This window comes from Dromiciops gliroides, chromosome 3 (assembly GCF_019393635.1).
Source record: "Dromiciops gliroides isolate mDroGli1 chromosome 3, mDroGli1.pri, whole genome shotgun sequence".
NCBI classification, from domain to species: Eukaryota; Metazoa; Chordata; class Mammalia; order Microbiotheria; family Microbiotheriidae; genus Dromiciops; species Dromiciops gliroides.
This window is the reverse complement of record NC_057863.1, coordinates 7,637,903-7,654,250: the sequence shown is the minus strand read 5'-3', so window position 1 is coordinate 7,654,250 and position 16,348 is coordinate 7,637,903. Positions and strand designations below refer to the sequence as shown.

Here is a 16,348-nt window from a genome sequence, read left to right as displayed (position 1 = left end):
CTACCTCTTTTCTGTTTGTTTCTTCTTGAGCTCCTCAGTGTCTTGTTTGTGTTTATTTTTGTATCCTCATTGCTTATCACACTGCCTGGCCGGTAGTAAGCTCTTAATAAATGATTATCGTCTAATCTCTGTCTTTTTGCCTTTCTTAGCATCCTCAGCACTTGGAACAATGGCTGGCACAGAGCAGGCACTTAAGGAAGGCTTCGTTGTTGACCAAGAAGCCAGGAGAGCACTCTTCATGTAGCAGGTACCTGCGGAAGGGATGACTGAGACCCTGAGAATGCCAGCTGTTAAAATAAGACTTCCCTTTATTGACAGATGCAGATGAAAACATGATCGTGTTGTACAGTACCAGAGACGAGGTGCCCCCCAAAGCTGGTGGAAATGATCAAGGAAATTGCCTTCAAGTGATCAGGGCCCCGTGGATACACAGGAGAAGAAACCAGGCTGTGCCATGCATGTTCTGGGGCAGGTGCTGGGTGCTGTGGGGTGAATTACTCCCTCAGTCTGGGCTCTCAGAAGATTGGAAACCTCCCCTGCCTCAGCCTGGAAGGGTTTGGTGGCTTCTTTCACTAATGGCATTGGCTAGCACAGTGGCTAGAGTGTGGGACCAAGACCTGCATTCGAATCTTGGCTACATGTATGAACCTGGGCAAGTCCCTTAACCCTCTCAGCCTCTTTCCTCATCTGTAAAGTGCTGGCAATAAGCAGACCTATGGCCCAGAATTCTTATGAGATGCCCTACACAAAAGCACCTCAAACCTTGGAATTCTGCCAAGAACAGAAAGGAGAGACCCTCTCTATTTGGGCTTGGAGATCCTTCGCCAATGGGTGGGAGGGGTTTAGTTTTTCCTTTTGCACATCTGGAGGGTAGGGACTTGGGTTGTTTATCTTTGTGCTCCTAGGCATGGTAGCCAGTGCTGAGCACCTGGGAGGCCCTTAATAAAAATGAATGCAGGTTGGATTGAAAGGTCAGCTCTGAGAGAGCAGGGGCTGCCTGGCTCTTGTCTCTGTATCCCCGGCACTTAGGAAAGCACTTAATACATGCTTGTTGATTGACTGATTGATTGATTCTCTTGAAAGACAGACTGATGAAGTTGATTGAAGGATTGTGGACAAAGGAGCCCCAGCAACCAAAGGAAGGCTTTGGAGACTCATATTAACCCATTAATTTATACCAAGACTCTGTAGAAAAATAAAAGGTTCTAATAAGATTATTAAATAAATATTTGATAAAACACTCTTGACCACTTTTAAAGTTCATCTTTGGGGTTGATGCTCTGTTCATGGTTCCACTGTCTGATCATTTCATCTGCCTGAAGTCGTTCCTGGAAGGGAGAAAATGAGAGCTTCCATTAGCATCCAGCTCAGCATTACCAGCAGCAGCAGCCCAGCCAATCAGGAAGCATGGAGGTCCTTGGCCAGGTGAATTGACCAGGTGCTTTTCCTTCCATCCTCGAAAGGTCATAACTTCTCTGAGACTGTGATGAGACCACCGTCATCTCACTGAAAAAGTGGGGGGCTATGGGTGCACAATTCTGCATATACTGCAAGATGACACCCCTGCTGTCTTCATTAATTTGGCTTAACTATCTTTGTTACAAGGAGGGGTTTGGATGGTGGAGATGTAACATGAAAAGTATCAATAAAACAAAGAAGAAAAGATGCTTATGTGAACAGAAAAGGTCAGACACAGATTACTCTCCAAACACTAATTAAAATGTAAAGTTAAATGTCTGGATGAGATACATTGGCATTATATCCAGCTAGGTGGTGCAGTGGATAGAACACCCAGACTGGAGTCAGGAAAACCTGACTTCAAATAAAGCTTCAGTTAGCTAGCTATGTGACCCTGAGAAAGTCACTTTACCTCTGTGTGCCTTAGTGGGGATACTAAGAGCACCCACCTACCAGCTTTGTTGTGACAATAATTGTAAAGCTCCTAACTCAGGGTCTGGCACATCATAGGCACTAGGAACATGTTAGCCATAATTATTACCTGAGATAGCACAGGGTTCCATGGAGCAGTGGACTCTAGTGTTCATTTTAACCCCTCATCCTATTAGCTGCTATAGTAGTGAGAGAGATGCATTTATAATATATATGTAAATATAATAGAACATTTAAATATATTTAATATTTTACTAAATAATATTAAATATAATAGGATATTTAAGTATATTTATATACTATATAGTTTATACTATATGTTATTTAATTTATTTTTATAATTTATATTTAAATTACCTAGGTGATTTATATGTGTATAAGATACGTATTTACACCCGTATGCATGCTCATATTTCTCTCTCTCTCTCTCTCTCTCTCTCTCTCTCTCTCTCTCTCTCTGACTATACCCATGAATCATCTCCAAACTTTCCCTTTAAATGGTCATCCCACTGCTTGGAAATATTTCCTCCAAATCAGTGTCCTAAAGTGAGGGGAGACGGTCACTGAGGGCTGGCAGGAGGGAGTGCTTCCCAGAACCCTGGCCCAGAGCTGGGGAGCATGGAGGGGGAGACATTCAGGAGCTTGAGGAGAAAGTCATTTACTGTGAGTGACCTTGGGCAGGAGAACCATCAGCCATGATGGCAAATTTCAGAGCAACAAATTTAGGTGTCCAGGGAAAACAAAGAATGAGTCTGAGGTCAGAGTGGGACAGGCACTCTCGGAGATAGCCGGCCTTCCATCAAGCACTAGCTGGACAGGCTCCCATCAGGTATTTGGCAGTGGGGTGTTTGTGGCAGATAGAACCAGACACCTCTGACCCCTGGGGTCACCTGGGCCCTGTCTCTGTTAGGCCAGAATTGAGGCAGGGAGTGGAGGCTGAGGCTAGCTCTGGTGTCAGGGAGATGTGGGTGAAAAGCCTGCCCTAAGGCCTTTGCCAGCTGTGTGACCTTGGACAGGTCTGTGTCCTTCCACAAGATTACTGCAGCAGGTTCACCCACAGGCTGCTCCCTGGGACAGGTTCAGAAAGGATGATTGTACCAGGCTCATCTATCCGCTTGGGCCGCACCCAGTGATGACTAAAGACTCTGGAGCGTTACCCACTTTTGCCACTAGATGTCGCTGCTCCCTGATAAAAGATGGATGAGAGCTTGGTATCCGCTGGCCCTGGGACTGGACTGCATTGGGAATAGGATTTTATGGCTGGGAGAGAAGCTTTCTTTTTCTGCTACCATTTCCGATCTGCTGATGTCATGGGGCCAACTGGCCTGTGAGGATGCTAAGAAGAAAACTTCAGTGTTTCTGCGTTCTCATTCATGCGGACGTTCCCTTCGGGAATACAGATCTTGGCTCATCCCCCCTTGGCCACCGAGAGCCATAAATTTACTTCAGTGAATCCCCCCACGTGCCGGACACCTTCCTCTGGGCCTCAGGACCCTGTCCAGACACCAACAGAGCCCAGGGCTTCTTCACCATCCCGAGCCACTTCTCCCTATTTATCCAGTCTCTGGTAATGACGAGCCTTGTTAAGTAAGAGGCATGGGAAGCCCCAGAGATTACAGGTCGACCCCTGGGTGCTCTTGGCCTGAAAGGCTCCGTTTGGAGCCTTCTGGGAATGGATGACGTGGTCAGGACATCTGTGGCTACTGAACGGATGCCCGAGTCCTTAGACTGGGCTAAACTTTTGTTTCAGATTGTGTCAAATGAGGGCCCTGGCCCATGTGACCCCCAAGGCACTTTCAGCCTCTAAATCCTCTGACTGCATCTGGAGGCAAAGCATGGGCAGGACTGGCTGGTTCCCTGGGAGCAAGCTCCCAACCTACTGGGGATCTGAGTAGGAGAACTGGGATGGAGGAGAACAGGAAGGGACCCCTGAGGTTGGTCCAATGCCTCATTTTACGGACGGGGAACGGAATAGAATTGGACCCTAAGGTTTGAGCTGGAAGAAACCTTGGAGGTCATGTAATCCCACCCTCCTTTTTCAGAAAAGGAAACTGAGGCCCAGGCAGGTTTTTGTACTTTGTTCAAGGTCATTTTGCTAGGGGAAAGCACTGGAATTAGAACACGAGACCTCTGACCAGCACTTTTCCCACTGCCCAACTCAGAGAAGTCCAGGTTTGCCCATAGATGCAAAGTTAGGGTCAGGAGCTGAATTCAAGTCCAGACTCCAAGCAAAGTGCTTTCTTCACTCCCCAGAGGACTGATTCTCCCTATGGGTAAGCAGCCTCTAGTGAGAGCCCAGTGGACCCCTTGCCAATATGGAGCTGCTGTGGGTCCTACAGATGTGATGCCATCCGGGAAATTGCCTCTACCTGAAATTCAATCCAATCTACCATGCATTTGTTAAGCCCCTGCTAAGCAGCAGATGCCCTGCCAGGCAGTGAGAATCCAATGAAAAATCACAACTGTCCTTCACCTCGAGAGCCTTCCAGTCGGCCTCGGGCAGGGCAGGGGTGGAGGGTTTGGAAGACACACATGATACAAGGCTGGGTATAAAGGAGACCAAGGAAACTCAGGGGAGAAAATGTCTTCATCTGCGGTGGGGAGTAGCAGGGGCAGCTTCTGGTGGTCCCTGAGCCAGGCCTTGAGGCAGATGTGTATTAGGGAAGGAAAGGGGAGTGTGTGCTTGGGGGTGGAGAAAACAGCCCATGTCCTTACATTAGAGAGGCCAGAGGGGGCAGAGAGATCAGCAAACAAGAGGGGTCTGCTCTGGCTCTAGGGAATGTTTGTGAAGGGGAACAGTGATGACTAAGGAGGCAGTTGTAAATTGGAGCCCGACCACTGGGAAGCATCACACGGTGAACTTACCAACTCCCTGTACAAGGGGTCCAAAGTGAACCAAAGCGCCACGGCGCACCTCTGCCCCTTGGTCACGGCCTTCACCCCGTGAGGGTTCTCTCTGCCTGAGGAAAAGCTGACCATACGCCCACACTTTGGTTTGATGGAGGCCTGGGGGAGAAAGCACACAAACCTTTAGGCAGTGGCAGGTCCCATCCATGCCCATTTCCACCTGGGGATGCAGTAAAGCCCGCGCTGGCAGCATCTTCACGGTTTGGATGGGAGCAGTTCCCTGGGCATCACTCCATCTGGGCTGGGTTTATCTGGCACAGGGAGGCACGGTGCTGCAGGGGTTGGGCACCTGTGCTCATGGAGACGGTGGCAGGGTGGGGAGAAGAGGCAGGACTCATTCTGATGATCAGGCAGGAGCCGGCACACAGGTGAGGTGGCTCATGGGAAGTTTGTGAGTCACTGATAGAGGCAGAGTCTAGTGGGTAAAGGTCTCCAGGCAGGGTGGCCGACTCCCCTCTGGGGACTCCACTTCCTCTTGTCTCTTCTTTCTGTACACACTTGTTTGCGTGTTGCCCCTCCCACCCCCCAATTTAGACTTTCTTAATAGCAAGGACTGTCTCTTGCCTTTCTTTGTCTCCCCAGGACTTAGTAAAGTGCCTGTCATACAGTAGATGCTTAACAAATGCTTGTTGACTGACTAGTGTCGCGGAAAGAGCGCTGGGCTTAGAGTCATAGGATCTGAGTTTGAATCCTAGCCTTGCTGCTGACTAGCTTGACTTGCCTTGGGGAAGTTCCATCATTGTTCTGGGCCTCAGTTTCTAAATCTACAAAAAGGGCTTGGACTAGGTGGCCTCCAATGTCCCTTCTAGTTCTAAAGGTCTAGGCTCCCATTATAACTCCAGGCACACAGCAGGTGTGTCATAAATGCTCACTTTTTGATTGATTGATGTCATCTCAGGACCTCAGGCTCTGGGCACTGGACTACGATTTAACGCCTCTTTAACGAGTCTCAAAGCAAGGAGGTCGTTCCCCAAGGTCACATGGGTAGCAAATGTTTGGGTCAGGATTCGAACCCAAGTCCTCTGAGCTGTTCTTTCTTCATTAAATTGCATGATTATCAATTTCATTTATTTGCCACTTTTCAATGGAAATTTCTTTCTTTTAAACCGAATGGACATAACTGGGTAGTGGCCCCTGAAGAACAGGTCAGTGAGTGGATAACGATCGACCCAATGGCCACAATAAAGTGGAAGGAGACGAAACAGAAAGATTTCAGATCAAAGCAGGCTGAGGACCCACAGTGGAGGCTGCTCCCCTCCCCATTTACAAAAGAGAACACTGACACAGGTGCCAATACCCTGTCCAGCATCACTGGGAAGTCAGTCAGAGGCAGGTTTGGAGATGAGGATCTGACACCGGAGCTTCCTGGCTCATGGTAAGCATTAATACCTACTTGTGGACTAATGACTGCCTGGGGGTGGGGGCATCAAGGCCCTGCGCTGGTGGTGCAGTGAATACAGAAGCCCCGAGTTCAAACCCAGCTTCAGTCATTTACTAGTTGTGTGACCCTGGGCAAGTGCCCCCATCTCTGTTTGTCTCAGTTTCCTCGATTACAAAATGGGGATAATAACAGCACCCACCTCACAGGGTTTTTACAAGCCTCAAATGAGGCCCATAGGCCGGTGCCTGGATAGATGTTTATCCCCCCACTACAGAGTGAGGCGCAGGTGCATGTGTAGGATGTTAATTGCTGTTGCTGTGTCATGTGCCTTTTTCCCCCATAAAGGAGGGCGATATTGCCTAGAGGGAGTCACTGATAAGTGCCAGAATAGAACATTTTTAAGAGATCTGAACGGCCAATCAAGCGCTGTTGGCACAGTTTGGAAAGTCCAGGGGAAGTGATCTCCAATGTGTTGTTGCCTCCCGTAACCTCCGAGCGTTACCAAGTTTAGCCGCTAGAGGGAGGAAAAGCAAAGAAAATGTTTTCTCTGCGCCACTGGCCTTTCAGCTACAGTCAATTTCAGGGAGACCTGACTTTTTTTTTTTCTTGTTTTTATTTATTTTAGACTTTGAGGGTCCATGATTTATTTCATCTGTCTTTGCACGCTCTCCATTAGTACAGATAGAAATCCCTAGGCTTTAGGAGATTGGTTTTTTCAGAGTAGCTATTGACAAAAAAATCAGCCTCCAGAATCCAGTATTCCGGGGGTTGGTCTCTTCAAAATTTGCTGGGAAGGTCCTCAGGAAACGAACATCCTGTTATCCACCACAAGGCTGGGACTTGATCCTTAGTAGGACTACCACAGCCTGTGTTCCATTGGCTCCTGTGAGAGCCCAGGGTCCCTTTTACACCAATAGATGGTACACTAGCCTGAGAGTCGATTTGGGTCTATCCCCGAGTGTGTGACTGCACGCTTGCTTGAGCCGGGCTATTGAAGAATGGGGAGCAGGATTTCCCTGGCCTTTTTTATCTTCTGAGAGACTGCAGGAACATGGTTATGCGTGCTTCCAGAGGTTCTAGTCAGCCCCAAGAAGTCCTAAGGCTTGCTTGATGTTACTCGTCTCTAGCTGTGAGGACGGAGCAGGTGTGCGCAGGGTTAAATGACTCCCCAAAGCCAACTCCCCCAGGGAGAGGGCACTATGGCTCCCATCAAGGCCACAAACAGTACAAAGGTTCTGCCCCAGAAGGACATGGGGCACATTCCAATGGAGCCTGGAGACGGACCAGCTCGGGGTATGTTTGGAAACTGATGTAGCAGAATGAGGCCAAGCATTGGGAGCCCCCAGCATCCCCCAAGCTCTGTTACTAAATAGCTGTGTGACTCAGAGTGAGTCTCTTTAATCTGTCTGAGCCTTTCCTATTTGTATAATGAGGGACTTGGACAAAACCATCACTCAATTCATCAACAAGCATTTGCTCATCAATCTGGTCTGTGTCAGACACTGTCCCAGATGTCGGGGATCCAAAAATGATAGAGATCCTATCCTTAAGAAAATTCCATTCTGTGCAGGAGACCACAGCTCTGCGGTTCTTGGCTGAGCTCCCACGTCTGGGTTCTGAATCCACAGGACCTCTTTCACCCCGTAGTCCCCATACAAGAAATGTAACGATCGGCCCCAGAGGGAGGGAAAGAAGCCAATCTGCGAGCTTCTGGGACACGGCTGGAGCCAGGTGGAGAAGGAGGCACTCTCGCGAAAGGTCACTCACCGTCACAGTCTTGGAATCTATTCCCGTGAAGATGAACTCTCCGCCCTCAAAGTCTTCATTCATATAGAGGATGGCACTGTGAGAAAGACAAAGGTCCTGATGAGGCTGTTTTCTGTGGCCTGGAAAGCCCCCTGCAGGTGAGTCGTGATCTGCCTGTCACTGAGGGTCCCACCGTGCTCCCAGGCTGAAACGTAGGTCTCATCCTCACAGTTTCATTTGTCCTTATCCAGCACAGCCCATGTTGCTACCTTCGTAACTTCATCTCCCACATATGTCCCCTCTTTCTCCATTCTCATCAAACAGTCACCCCCCCTGGGCAGACCCCAAGTGCCTCTCAGCTGTAATAGTCTTCTATTTTTTTGTTTTGTTTTGTTTTCTGTGGGGCAATGAGGGTTAAGTGACTTGCCCAGGGTCACACAGCTAGTCAGTGTCAAGTGTGTGAGGCTGGATTTGAACTCAGGTCCTCCTGACTCCAGGGCCAGTGCTCTATCCACTGTGCCATCTAGCTGCCCCCTGCAATAGTCTTCTAATGGACCTCCCTGCCCAAGTCTCCATGCATGCCCTTTCACCTTTCAGAGTGATAGCCATTAACCCATGCTTCTGGCCACTGTAGCCCACCCTCTACTCCATAAATTCCAGGAGCCCCCTATTACATTCCAGACCAAGTAGAGACTCCTCTACTTCACTTTTATTTTAAAGCCTTTGCCACCTGGCTCCTTTCGGTCTTTCTTTGTATGCCCAGATCCTGTCAGAGTGCTCGGTATATAGCGGGTACTTCATAAATGCTGGTTAACTTGATTTGATCTTATCGGTCTCTTTTGGAACAAAGAATTGGAGGAAAAAGTCCTGACAACTGGACAGAGAGGTACTGGAGGAGCCAGGGCCCCTTTGTTTCAGCTCCTGCTGTGCCTCAGTGACACACAGCCCCTCCCCCTTTTTGACCTCTCACTGTTCATGGGCCCAGGGGGCTTGCTTTGACCCACAGGTGTCTGGGTGAAGGTTAAGGAGCATTCTTTGGTGATGCCCAAACCTCCAAGGAGAGGAGAATGAAGTCTTGGCAGGCGAAACCTCTCCTGCCTCTGATTTCTTGGGCTCTTTGACAATTATCTATCTGTGCATTGACCTTTCATCTCAGATGCTACCTGTAATCCCTAGCCGCCAAAGGAAACTCCTTCCAACATTCATTGGTGTCCGAGTCCAAGAAGCAGTTGTCGGCATGGATGGGGTGGCTGAGGTCATCCCTGTTTTGTGGCTGATCTGCCGGGAGAGGAGACAAAGGGAGAGTGAAATGCAGTGTCATGGGAAGGGGGACTTTTCTCTCCACGCAGTGGGGAAGGCTGGGCTATGGCAAGAGAGCCTCTTGTCTGCTCTCCACTCTGGATGGGGCAGGGCAGAGAACAGGGAGAAAAGACAATGCGACAAAACCAGGACTGGGTCTCAGGCTGGAAATTACCAGATGTGGAGGGTTCTTTTGCTGATGACATTCAAAGCCCCCAACAAAAAGCCCACAACATCATTTGATTTGCAAACAATGACTTTGTTTAAGTTCTTTAGGTGGTGTGGAAGGACAGGTGAAGACAATCAAGGCTCTGCCTTTTCAAGAGGCATTCTATCCTCCTTCCCATCATCCAACGAGGAGGACTCCCCATAAGTCATTCCAAAGACTATGTAGTTAGCCAATGACATTAATTAAGTGTCCGATACTAGAGATGCTAAGCAAGCCAAAGATAGGATCTATGCACTCAGGAGTTGGCTTTCTGGAAGACAGGAAGGATTTTGGTGATATAAGAAAGCAAAAGGTATGAATAAATTCATGTAGCACTCAAACAGTTTGCACCTAAGGGGGAGACAACTATGTACATAAGAGATATAATCAGTGTGATGGAATGTAGCCTCAAAGAGAAGTCAAGGGGGTATGGGGGCAATGGTGCAAGGTTGGGCCCAGGAAAGGTCTCTTACAGTTGAATGGAAGATGGATTGGAGTGAGGGAATATTGCAAAGGTAATAATAATAATAATAATAATAATAAAGATGATGATGACAAGAGGTAACATTTATATAGCACCTCCTATGGTGCTAAACACTACAATTATTATCTCATTTGTTTCTCACAACAACCTTAGAGTTAGATGCTATTACTATTCTCATTTTATAGTTGAGGAAACTGAGGCAAATAGAGGTGAATTAACTCCCGCTTGAGATGTGTAAGAGACAATTGGTCATATAGGACTGGAGGACAGAAGAGAGATTAGGTTTGGCTAGACAGACCTGTCATCTGTCTAGAGATGATCCTGGAATTCATGGGAGATGATGCAGTCACCAAGTGAGAAAATCCAGAGAGAAAAAAGAAGAGGGACATAGCCCTGGGGGGATACCCTCAGTCAATGGGTATGATTGGGCTAGAGATCCAGCAAAGAAGCAGGAGAAGGAGGGGTCTGACAGGCGGGGGAGACTCACAAAGACTGGTAGCGTCACCTACGTGGAGAGAGGAGAGAGCGTCCAGGAAGAAATGATGACTTACATTGCCAAAGGCTTCTGGAATGTCAAGAAAGATGAAGAGGGAGAAAAGGCCATGAAAGGCGATGGAGGAGAGGTTGTACCTCTGGAGAAGACAATCTCAGTCTGCTTGGAAGCCAGATTGCAAGGATCTGGGAGAGTGGAGAGGAAAGGGAATGGGAGCAATGAGGGGAGGCGACTTTCTCAAGGAGTTTAGCCAAGAAGGAAAGGAAAGACTTGGGATGAGAGCTGGAGGCAGTTGTTGGCTCAAGTCAAGTCTATTTAAGGGCTGATGGGAGACAAAGGTATGTTTATAGGCAGCAGGAAAGAAGTCTGAAATCCACAGGGAGAGACTGTTAGAGACAGTGGGGAAGAGAGAGGCGAGAATCAGCCAGAAAAGACAGAAGATGGGACCAAAGGTCCGCATGAGCAAGTGCCTTGACTGGAAGAACAGCTACTTCATGGGACAATGGGGTGAAAGAGGAAATAGTGGCAGAAAGCATCCGAGGGGAGGGGAGAAGAGAGAGCCCTTAGCAAATGGCCTCACATTTTTTAGTGAAGTATGAGGCAAAGTCCTCAACTGAGAGGATAAGAGGCGGGAGAAGGGCACCGGGGCAAGTCTAGGAAAGGGCCGCATCCAGCAGCGAGGCAGAAAAGGGTTGCCTTGATGCAGTAGAACCCCACAAGAAGATGGACCACGAGTTTGCTGCAGGTCCAGGCAGCAGAGGTCCAAGATTTTCTGTGGCTTCATTAACTGGCCCATGGGTAGTCATGAAGATAATGGATGCTGGGAATGACTCAACGTTGGGAGTCGGCTAAGGGGGCAAGGGATGTAAATGGAGAGGACAGCACAGAGTTGAATCTACTGGCCAAGGGGTTTCAATAGGGAAGGAAGGAGGGCGTAGCCAGAGTGGGGGTGATGGCTGGGCAAAGTGCTGAGAGCACAAGACTGAAGGTCTCGGTGAGGAAAAAGCACAGAGTCAGGGGTCATAAAGCAGAAGGAAAGATGGTCCATTAAGAGATTATGATCAAATACAGAGATCTGGGAGTTCATGTACAGAATCCATTTGTTATGTTGCAGAAAGACGCAGGGGAGGAAGACACGACCCAGCTGGTGCGCTGGACTCTGCTGAACCAAAATGGAAAGTGGAGAAGGGCAGGGGGAATCACGCCTCAGAGGAACCGGGCTCTAGAAAACCTTCCTCCAATCCCTACTTCACAGCTTCTTTTCCGAGACATTTTCTTTTAATTTAGTGGAGAAACCCCCAGGGTTTGAGCCCGATGCCTCACCTGAAAGAGGCGTTCGGCAAACCAGGTGAGTAAAGGAGAAGTAGAGGGTGGAGTTGAGCCTGAAGTAGGACTGGACAATCTTGCGGGCCTTCTCACTGATGTCGTAGAAGAGCCGTGCGCTCTTCAGGGGTACTCGGCCTTCGTAGCCAAACTGAAGAGAAATAAGAAACCACTGGGTTGCCAGGAAAGAAGGAAATCCAAATATGGATCTTGTGCCAAAAAGGGATTCGGAGCTGGAAGGGCCCTGGAGGGTTTTCTAATCCGCCTTCCATTGACAGATGAGAAATACCAGGAAAGTGACTTGTGACTCAGCAACGATTAGCACAGGGAGCAGGGATTTGAACCCAGGTCATCTCCCTTTTTATATTACCCTACCTGCCCCTCATGATTTGTTAGACAAACACCGGGTGAGGGAACATTTACCTCGTTCTCGGCTTCAATCTATGCATTATAAAATGAGGGTAACATTAGTTGCTCGTGGCAATCGGGGGTGCCCACCGAACCATTGGAAGAGACAGCCAAGGAGGCGTTCTCAGTGGTGAGATCTTGAAGAGGGACTACTACGGTGGATGAACTCCAAGGCCTGGGACAAGAATACTGTGGTCACACTGACTGAGGGGATCCCTCGGTCACCAGGAAGGCCCCAGACCCTACAAGGTTTCTGAACACTGAACATCTACCATGTTAATAGCCTCTGGCCCGAAATCCGGGTCCGTGGCTATGAATGTGAACATTAGCAGAACATGATTACGAAAAATCACAGGAGTCAATGTTCACACAGTGCTGCCAGGTCTGCCAAGCACTTTCCACATTCTGTGTGCCCCTCGTAGCAAGCTTATGAGGCGGATGCACGCCATGAATATCCCCATCTTACAGAGGAAACTGAGGCCCAGGGAGATTAAGCCACTTGCCCAGAGCCAAATTTCTAGTCAGTATCTAAGGCAGGCCGTTCCTCAGTTGGCCTAGCATTTGTCACCCAGACACCTCCTGGAAAAGGCCACAGAATGTCCACTGGCTTCCCCGGGCCCTTTTCCGACTCTTCGTGGATCTCACCCACTGGCTCGATCCTTAGGCATCTCAGTGGAGGAAGGAATGCTTTACCTTGAGGGCTCTGAGGATGGTGGCACCTTCAAACTTCTCATTGGGAGTGAGGGGCGAAACTTCCCCTTTGTACCCACTCCCGGCGAGCATTATTCTCTGAAAGCCAAACACAGAGACAGGGCCGCATTAGGGAGGATGACGATGCCGCCTCTCATGTGCACAGCCTTCTCTTTCCCATATATTGTCCTTTTAAATCTTTACTGAGCCCTTGGGGGGTGTAGGTGAGTGGGCTCAGGCACCTTCTCCAGAAGTTATCGAACCACGTCCCCTACTCAAGGACCCGACATCCAGCCCCAAAGGCTCCAAGAGCATTAGGGAAAGTCGGTGTTGGGAAACCCCTCCATGGGTGCCCATTCTCAGTCATATCAGACAAAGAGGCCCCTCTGCCTAATGCTAAATGCTATGCTCTGTCTCCACTCAGGTAGGTGGTCCTCATGTGACAACGCCCATCACCCTCCTCGCACCCTCCTTTGGATACCTTCTGACCTGGGGGGGCCTCCAGCCCGGAACAGCAAACACCCCTCTGTCCTCTCACCCCAAAGAGGTCCCAGCTCCCCCGCCCTGGCCCCGCAGGAGCCAAAGCACAGAGAGGGAAATGAGGGAAGAGCCTGAGCTCCCTCCACTGTGCCCAGGTGCCAATCAGCCTCCCCTCCTGCCTGGCAGCTCTCACCCCGGCCATGCTCTGCAGCTCCTGGCATTCCTCCTCGGATAAGACGTTATCAAGCAGCATTCGCTGCGTCCCGTTCAGCTGCTCCGAGTTATAGACAAACTTGATGTGGCTGTAGAGCAGCGGCCCCCCTGCAGGGACAGACAGCTGTTGAGCAAGGGCAGGGGCCAGGGGCCAGGGGCAGGGGCCAGGGGCTGGGGGCTGGGGCCAGGGGCTGGGGGCTGGGGCCAGCCAGAACAGGCCCTAGGGGTGCTTGGGAAAAGAAACCCGGGGAGCTGGTTTCTTCTCTTTCTAGATCAGGGAAGGTCTAGATCAATAGCAGCAGGGATTGGAAGGGACTTCAGAGGGCATCTGGTCAGCCCCACAGCTGAGTATGATTCTGTTCTGGAGAACCCTATAGGCCAGGGTGTCTTAACCCTTCTGGTGTCCTGGCTCCTGGGACCCACTCAGGAGAGTGTGGTGAAATTTATCAAATAAAACACACGGGATTACTAAGGAGTCCAATGATACTGAAATGGCGAGCCAAATACTAAAAAACAAACAAACAAACAACCACCACCAGCTTCATGGACCTCTCCCTGCCCCAGGTTAAGAATCGACATGGTATAGATGTTAGAATCCTGAGCTTGGAATCAGGAAGAGCAAGGCTTGAATAGCCCCTTAAATGGTTCCTAGCTGTGTGCCCCTGGTCACGTTGCTTCACCTCTCAGCCTCAATTTCTTCATCTGTAAAATGACAATAATTGTAGCATCTACCTTAAAGCAGTGTTGTACAGATCAAGTGAAAATAGCATACAGGAGGTGCTTTGTAGACATTTAAAGTGCTGTATAAATACAAGCTATTACTTTTGTTGTTACTAGGGGAGGGAACTCACCACTAGAATCAAATTCCATTCTTGGATAGTCTACTTGGGGGGAAATTGGCTCTTAAATTGAGCCAAAACATTTTTACCCCCCATCCATCCAATGCATGCATCCCTCCATCCATCCATCCCTCCATCCATCCCTCCCTCCATCCCTCCCTCCCTCCATTCATCCATCCCTCCATCCATCCCTCCCTCCATCCCTCCCTCCCTCCATCCATCCATCCCTCCATCCATTCATCCCTCCATCCATCCATTCATCCATCCATCCATCCATCCATCCATCCATCCATCCATCCCTCCCTCCCTCCCTCCCTCCCTCCATCCAATCCATCCATCCCTCCCTCCATTCATCCATCCATCCATCCCTCCATCCATTCATCCCTCCATCCATCCATTCATCCATCCATCCCTCCCTCCATCCCTCCCTCCCTCCATCCATCCATCCATCCATTCATCCCTCCATCCATCCATTCATCCATCCATCCATCCATCCATCCATCCATCCCTCCCTCCCTCCATCCAATCCATCCATCCCTCCCTCCATTCATCCATCCATCCATCCATCCATCCCTCCCTCCATCCATCCCTCCCTCCCTCCCTCCATCCAATCCATCCATCCCTCCCTCCATTCATCCATCCATCCATCCATCCATCCATCCATCCATCCCTCCCTCCCTCCCTCCCTCCATCTATCCATCCCTCCATCCATCCATCCATCCCTCCCTCCCTCCATCCCTCCCTCCCTCCCTCCATCTATCCATCCCTCCATCCATCCATCCCTCCCTCCATCCATCCATCCATCCACCAATCCATCCATCCATCCATCCATCCAAACATCCCTCCCTCCCTCCCTCCATCCATCCATCCCTCCCTCCATCCATCCATCCATCCATCCATCCATCCATCCATCCATCCATCCATCCATCCATCCATCCAAACATCCATCCAAACATCCCTCCCTCCATCCCTCCCTCCATCCCACACACATTTGTTAAGCACATATTTCATCCACAGCACTGAGGACAAAAAGACAAAAACAAGCATTGCTTGTCCTCAGACAGTTTAGCTTCTCCCCATTGCTTGTTGTCTTGATTGCTGGGCCCCCACCTCATCAGGTTCTGATTGGATATGGCCAGCTGATGACATTGCTCCCCAGCTCATAAAACCATTAGTCAGCAAAGCCTCATTAGTGTGTTTTCTGATTCCTGACCAAGGACACATTTGGCTCAGCTCCATGCTTGGCCTCTGACCCCATCCCTGCCTCTAGAATGCCTGGTCTTCAGTTCATTTCACGCCAATGGCTGCTTTCTTGTTTGGTGACTCTCTCTGGGGTTTCTGGTTTTCCCAGCTGCGATCCTCAGCCTCCTCTGTGATAAGCTGATCTCACATTGGTCTCCAGCTTTTCTCCCTTTTGGGGGCCACATACACCCCCATCTTCCAGCCCCTCGACATTTAACATCGACACCCCTGCCCCTTCTTGGAACCTAGGGATGTGGCTCTGCCAGTCTGCTCCCCCATCTCCATGGCAGTCCTTAGTGAGACTGAAGGAATCTGTGGGGGGCACCATGACCATCTCTGTGGGGACGAGCATCCCTCAAAGCCCTAGCCATTCGCTGGTCCAGGGAAAGGGGGATCTCCTTGAGTTCTTGTCCTCACATTCTCCTCCTCATTGCATCTCACTTTCCTCCTGTACCCTGTGATCCGGCCAGCCTGGCTTCCCTCTGTCCCTCACACAGGACACTTGGCTGCACTTGCCATCCCTCTGGTCTGTACTTTTCTCCCCACTCCTCTCCCTCAGAGGCCTGTTCTCCCTTCAAGCCTCGGTGTAGAGGCCGTCTTCTCCCCTCCCACCCCCCCCTGACCTCTACAGGGCTCCTTTAGGTGTGTTTGGATGGATTCCCTTTATGTTCATCCTGTTCACACATATTCATATGCGCATGTGTGCGCACACACACACGCACACATACACATGTGTACACACTCA

General features: G+C 49.7%; 1 protein-coding gene across 3 annotated transcripts in view; it reads right to left on the bottom strand.

Moving 5' to 3' along the window:
* Nucleotides 1–309: 309 nt before the first annotated feature.
* Nucleotides 310–16,348, bottom strand: part of P3H2 (prolyl 3-hydroxylase 2) — a 138,033-nt gene continuing 121,994 nt past the window's right edge. For 2 of the 3 annotated variants that reach the window (XM_043991325.1, XM_043991324.1), the window contains 7 exons: nucleotides 13,503–13,630; nucleotides 12,833–12,928; nucleotides 11,732–11,882; nucleotides 9,088–9,202; nucleotides 7,946–8,021; nucleotides 4,756–4,896; nucleotides 310–1,328 (listed from right to left, as the gene is read on the bottom strand). In XM_043991325.1, the coding sequence (XP_043847260.1) occupies nucleotides 1,254–1,328; nucleotides 4,756–4,896; nucleotides 7,946–8,021; nucleotides 9,088–9,202; nucleotides 11,732–11,882; nucleotides 12,833–12,928; nucleotides 13,503–13,630 (782 nt within the window). In that variant the 3' untranslated portion in view covers nucleotides 310–1,253. Of the gene's footprint in view, nucleotides 1,329–4,755; nucleotides 4,897–7,945; nucleotides 8,022–9,087; nucleotides 9,203–11,731; nucleotides 11,883–12,832; nucleotides 12,929–13,502; nucleotides 13,631–16,348 lie in introns of those variants that run through there. The other variant, XR_006355497.1, reaches the window with a different exon arrangement.